The 5,141-nt window shown below is 45.9% G+C and overlaps 1 protein-coding gene across 1 annotated transcript; it reads right to left on the reverse strand.

Annotated features, from left to right (window-relative positions):
* Positions 1–1,513: 1,513 nt before the first annotated feature.
* NEUROD4 (neuronal differentiation 4) lies at positions 1,514–2,506 on the reverse strand. Its single transcript, XM_030546223.1, has one exon. The coding sequence runs from the start codon at positions 2,504–2,506 to the stop codon at positions 1,514–1,516; it is 993 nt and encodes a 330-aa protein (XP_030402083.1).
* Between the last annotated feature and the right edge of the window lie 2,635 nt (positions 2,507–5,141).

Below are 5,141 nucleotides of genomic sequence, written 5' to 3' on the forward strand. Positions count from 1 at the left end.
CTTTAAAATTGATTTGGAAACAAGCAGGTTATTTAACACGTTCCACATTTTCTGTAAAAGGGAAAGAAAATAAATTAGACCCACTTAAATAATAAATAAGACAGGAATTTAAAATACACTTATTTTGGCAGGATCTGTTTTCGCAACACAGGGTATGATAAATATAATGCAAACCAGAATAAAACATTTGCTCTGGCCATGTGTCTATGGTTGAGTTTAAAACTCTTTTTAATGATTATGTCCAAGATTTAGTACAACTAAGACTCCTCTGAAAAGTAAAGAGTCTGACAGTTTGGAGTCTTCTGTTTCTCCGCAGGTTACATGGAACTGCACCACGTTTCTGCACATGGTCTCAGACAAGGCTCTGATAATCTCATGCTGGTTTTGATCAACACAAAAAGTCCTGCGGGACCAGATTTCACTGGGGAGGGGAGATAAGAAGCCTTGCAACAGGAATAGATATGGGAGGTGATTTGATTTCCTTGACGCTTTGAACCTGGGCCGATCTTCTAGTGCCTGATTGAGAAGGGGACAGTGAAGACAAAGTGTCCAGGATTTCAAGCTTGTTTTCTCCATTGAGTTAGACATGTCAGGAGGGAATAATAGTTCTGTTCCTGCTAGGAGTACAGGGAACGTTTGGGAGGTGGGAGAATATCAAACGCATTGAAGAGCTGGCTGGGAGAACCTGTCACCACATATGTCTTTTTGCACATTTATGTTAGTGTTGTCTGTAACTGGTTCAGATAATCGCCACCTTCCCCAGCCAATACAGCCACAGCTGGACTTGAGAGACCACTAGGGAAAAGCTGAACTGCCTTTCCCAGGAGCATAGTCCATGTGCTCATCATTCAGAACTAAAAAACCCTGCATGCTGCCCTCAGAACAGTGGTTATTTATCATGTGGCTGAGTGTCCACACTCTGGGAGTATATTGCATCTAAATTGTGTTGGTGGGATTCCTCAGGATGAAGTCTGGGTGCAAAGGCAGGGTTTTGGTGCCAAGACACCCCAAAGAAGGAGCAAAAGCTAATGGCAACAGACAAAGAGAAGGTTTGTCCAGTGGCTACTGCACTGATCATTCTTTGCCCCCCAGCAGGGATGGAGATTTCCGCAGTATCTTTTTCTGGTTCTAGTCTAGCTGTCTGTGTTTGTCTCTCTTTCTTGATTTTTGATTCGAGCTCCTTTGGGAGGCAGTTATGAAACATTGAGCCAAAGCGATCATCCCAGTGTGCTCTTGACTGTCAATAAACGAAGAAGGAGACAGGCACGGAGTTTCCAGGGCCAAACGTGAAAACCAGCAAAATAGCACAACTAAACAATTGTCAAGACAGTGTGAAAAGGGCTAGCTGAGATTTTCATAGAGCTGTCTCAATGAGACTAGTCCAAAGATCTTTCATACAGCTTTGGAGAAGTGATATCCTCGTCCCAGTCATGTTCACTCCAGAGAAATCTACACCGCCTGGCTGCATTTCTCTTGATTCTCATATGTTCATGTCTACCTGTCATCCTTCTCATTATTCATTAAATATGGCGTTGAGTTGGGGCCCAACCACATGGTGTGGGTAGGACTCGTAGCTCATGTCAATGGGGAGCTCGTAGCGGGGCACTGTGCTTTGGAAATGAGACGTGTGTCCATGAGCTCCGGACAGGCTCACCGAAGGGTAGTGGGCCATGAAGGTGTAGGATTTGTCCAGGTCTGGAGACCCATCCTGCTTCAAGGAGAAGTTCCCACTGATGCTCAGGGGAGGCGTCAGAGGCCCTTCATATGGTGGAGTGGTGCAGTCTGGGTGGTGGCTCCCAAAGGAAGGATCCACCAAACTTTTGAAGGTGGGAGGCTTTAGATGTAAGAGGTGGGTTTCCATGTTCCCATAGGGGGGACTCGGCAGTCCAGGGGATTGGTAGTTGAAGGTATGGCTGGGTATGGCAGAGTCACACACTGGGGACTTCTCTTCGTGCTTCTCAAGGAAGAGGGACTGAGGCCCCAGCTGCAGACAGCCAGCAACTAGGTTACTGGTTGGCTGTGACAAACCTTTGCAAAGCATCTCCACAAAGCCCTTCCCTTCTGGGGTCTGCCCAGTCTCCAGCACCTCAGACAGAGCCCATATGTAATTCCTTGCAAGCCTCAGAGTCTCAATCTTGGACAGCTTCTGAGTCTTGGAATAACAAGGCATCACCCGCCTCAGATTATCTAGAGCATCATTCAGACCATGCATCCGAGTGCGCTCCCTGGCATTGGCCTTGACCCGCCGGGCCCTGAACCGCTCCAGCCGTGCCTTGGTCATTTTCTTCTTCTTTGGTCCTCTTCTCTTAGGCTTTTCTCCATCCTCCTCCTCTTCCTCCTCCTCGATGCTGTCATGTTCTTCGTTCAAGCCAGCCATCATTCCATACGGGGCTTGTCTGCTGTCTTCTTCCTTCATTTCATCTTGGGAGCTCAGGGCTTCATCCATCCATGACTGGGAGCTGACAAGCTCTGACATCTCTTTGGGTTTGGCATATGTCTTGGTCATCTCTGATGTCTGCAACAAAGAAACCGGTGGGTGTTAATAAGGCCCAAGCCAGGGACTCACTCATCACTTCATATGCATCTGAAATTGAATGCAAGATCACCTTCCAATAATGTTAATGTTACAGAACAAATCTATGAATGACAAGCAGAATCTATCTCTGCATCTCTCTGTCCCTCTATCTATGTTTTTATTCCATGCCTATCACTGTGGTATCTGGGCACCATGTGCATAGATTTCAGTGGTGTTGACTCCTGCCAGCTGGGATGAGCTTCTCCCAAGAGCACAAGGCAGAGGAATCTCCTGTACTCTCTAGTTAAGGAGCTGTATTTTGGGAGCAGTAGACCTTAAGTTCTGTCCATCCCTTCCATTCCCCTTTCATACTGCATGGATGGGGTTTACTGCTGAGCAGAGTGTTCCTTATTATGCACAGTTGTGTGTCCAGCCCCTGGATTCAACCCCCCCTTACTCCTGGATGTTAAGTGTTCATTTTGCCTAAGGTGGGAAGCATGGACATACTAGATGGTTGTGGAACCACTGCCCCTGCTGGATATAATTAGAACTCGGTGAGAGTTTGTTTGTCACCTCTGGAGTACTGGAGGAGAAGAGCCCTAAAGCCTTATGCTGATGTGCCGATCTGCTATTCAGGGTCTCATGGGTTCCAGCGACTGAGTTCTATGGATTTGTTTTACTCCTTTAAATTTCACTGTGAGTGTTTCAAGTCTGAATTCAGTCTGGCTCCATGAGGCTCATGACCGGCCCGGCAGTGCTGGGGCTCCATTCTGCACAGCGTGGAACAGGGATGGATTTGTGTGATTGCTTCATGGCTGGTTGAAAAAAAAATAAAGAGAAGATCCTACACTGGACATATGCAGGATGGGGGGGACAGGGACAGATCTCCACAGAGCAACTTGGGATGAACCAGGCAGACGTCATCCTGAAAGTTCCCAGGATACACACAGGAATGCTAGCTCAGCTCCTCTGGAGAGGGGTAGCATATTCCCTGCTCCACCATCTTCCCAATTCACCAGTAAATGCCCTATGGCCGATGAGCTGGAGCATGGGGCCCTCAAAGTTTTTAATGCAGCTGACTCGGGGGGATAGGGGTTCTGGCTAGCTGGGAGAGGGCTCCCATCATAGCAAAGGTTGAGAATTACTGAGCTAAGGAAAGGCTAAGGTTTATTCTTGCAAAGTGTGTGCACATGTGTGTGGACGTGTGTGTGTGCCATTTAGTGTGTGTGTGAGTGTATGTGCATTCTTTCTGCCTGGTTGTGGAATTGTGTTGCTGTTTGGAAGATGCGTGCCTCTGCGCTAGCTTGGCTTAGCACCTCTGTGTTCAGGACTCTCATGGCTTCTTTTTCAGAGGTGCTGAGCTCTTGCGGCTCTCACTGACTGTGGATGGGACTGTCAGTCTCCAGAGCTCTGGAAGCTAGGCCCTGGCTGCACATATGGATAGGGCATCCCCATGCAGGAATAGGCTCTGATCCAGGACCTGGCGTTTTAGCTCCACCTCAACACACAGTAAAGCAGGTTCAAATGTTGAAAAAGTAATAGCAAAAAACAATTTAAGTATATCAGAAGCAGGAAGCCTGCTAAACAACTAGTGGGGCCACTGAACGATCAAGATGCTAAAGGAGCACTCTTGGATAATAAGGCCATTGCAGAGAAATTAAATGCCATCTTTGCATCGGTCTTCATGGCCAAGGATGTGAGGGAGATTCCCAAACCTGAGCCATTCATTTTAGATGACAAAACTGAGGAACTGTCCCAGACTGGGGTGTCAGTAGAGGAGGTTTGGGAACAAACTGATAAACTAAACAGTAATAAGTCACCAGAACCAGATGGCATTCACCCAAGAGTTCTGAAGGAACTCAAATATGAAATTGCAGAACAACTAACTGTGGTTTGTAACCTATCATTTAAATCAGCTTCTATACCAGATGACTGGAGGATAGCTAATGCGACGACAATTTTTAAAAAGAGCTCCAGAAGTGATCCCAGCAATTACAGGCCAGTAAGCCTGACTTCAGTACCAGGCAAACCGGTTGAAACTATAGTAAAGAACAGAATTGTCAGGCACATAGATGAACATAATTTGTTGGGAAAGAGTCAACATAGTTTTTGTAAAGGGGAATCATGCCTCACCAATCTACTAGAATTCTTTGAGGGAGTCAACAAGCATGTGGACAATGTAGATCTAGTGGATAAAGTGTACTTATATTTCTGGAAAGCCTTTGACAAGGTCCCTCAACAAAGACTCTTAAGCAAAGTAAACTGTCATGGGATAAAAGGGAAGGTCCTCTCATGGATCTGTATCTGGTTAAAAGGTAGGAAACAAACAGTAGGAATTAATGGTCAATTTTCAGAATGGAGAGAGGTAAATAGTGGTGTCCCCCAGGGGTCTGTGCTGGGACTAGTACTATTCAACATATTCATAAATGATCTGGAAAAAGGGGTGAACAGTGAGGCGGCAAAATTTACAGATGCTACAAAACTATTCAAGATAGTTAAGTCGCAAGCTGACTGCAAAGAGTTACCAAGGGATCTCACAAATCTTGGATCACTAGGCAATAAAATGGCAAATTAAATTCAGTGTTGATAAATGCAAAATAATGCACATTGGAAAACATAATCTCAA

This window comes from Gopherus evgoodei, unplaced genomic scaffold, assembly GCF_007399415.2.
Source record: "Gopherus evgoodei ecotype Sinaloan lineage unplaced genomic scaffold, rGopEvg1_v1.p scaffold_42_arrow_ctg1, whole genome shotgun sequence".
NCBI classification, from domain to species: Eukaryota; Metazoa; Chordata; order Testudines; family Testudinidae; genus Gopherus; species Gopherus evgoodei.

Coding starts and splice junctions, on each gene's coding strand:
- NEUROD4 (XM_030546223.1), bottom strand. CDS start 2,506: ATGACCAAGACATATGCCAAACCCAAAGAGATGTCAGAGCTTGTCAGC.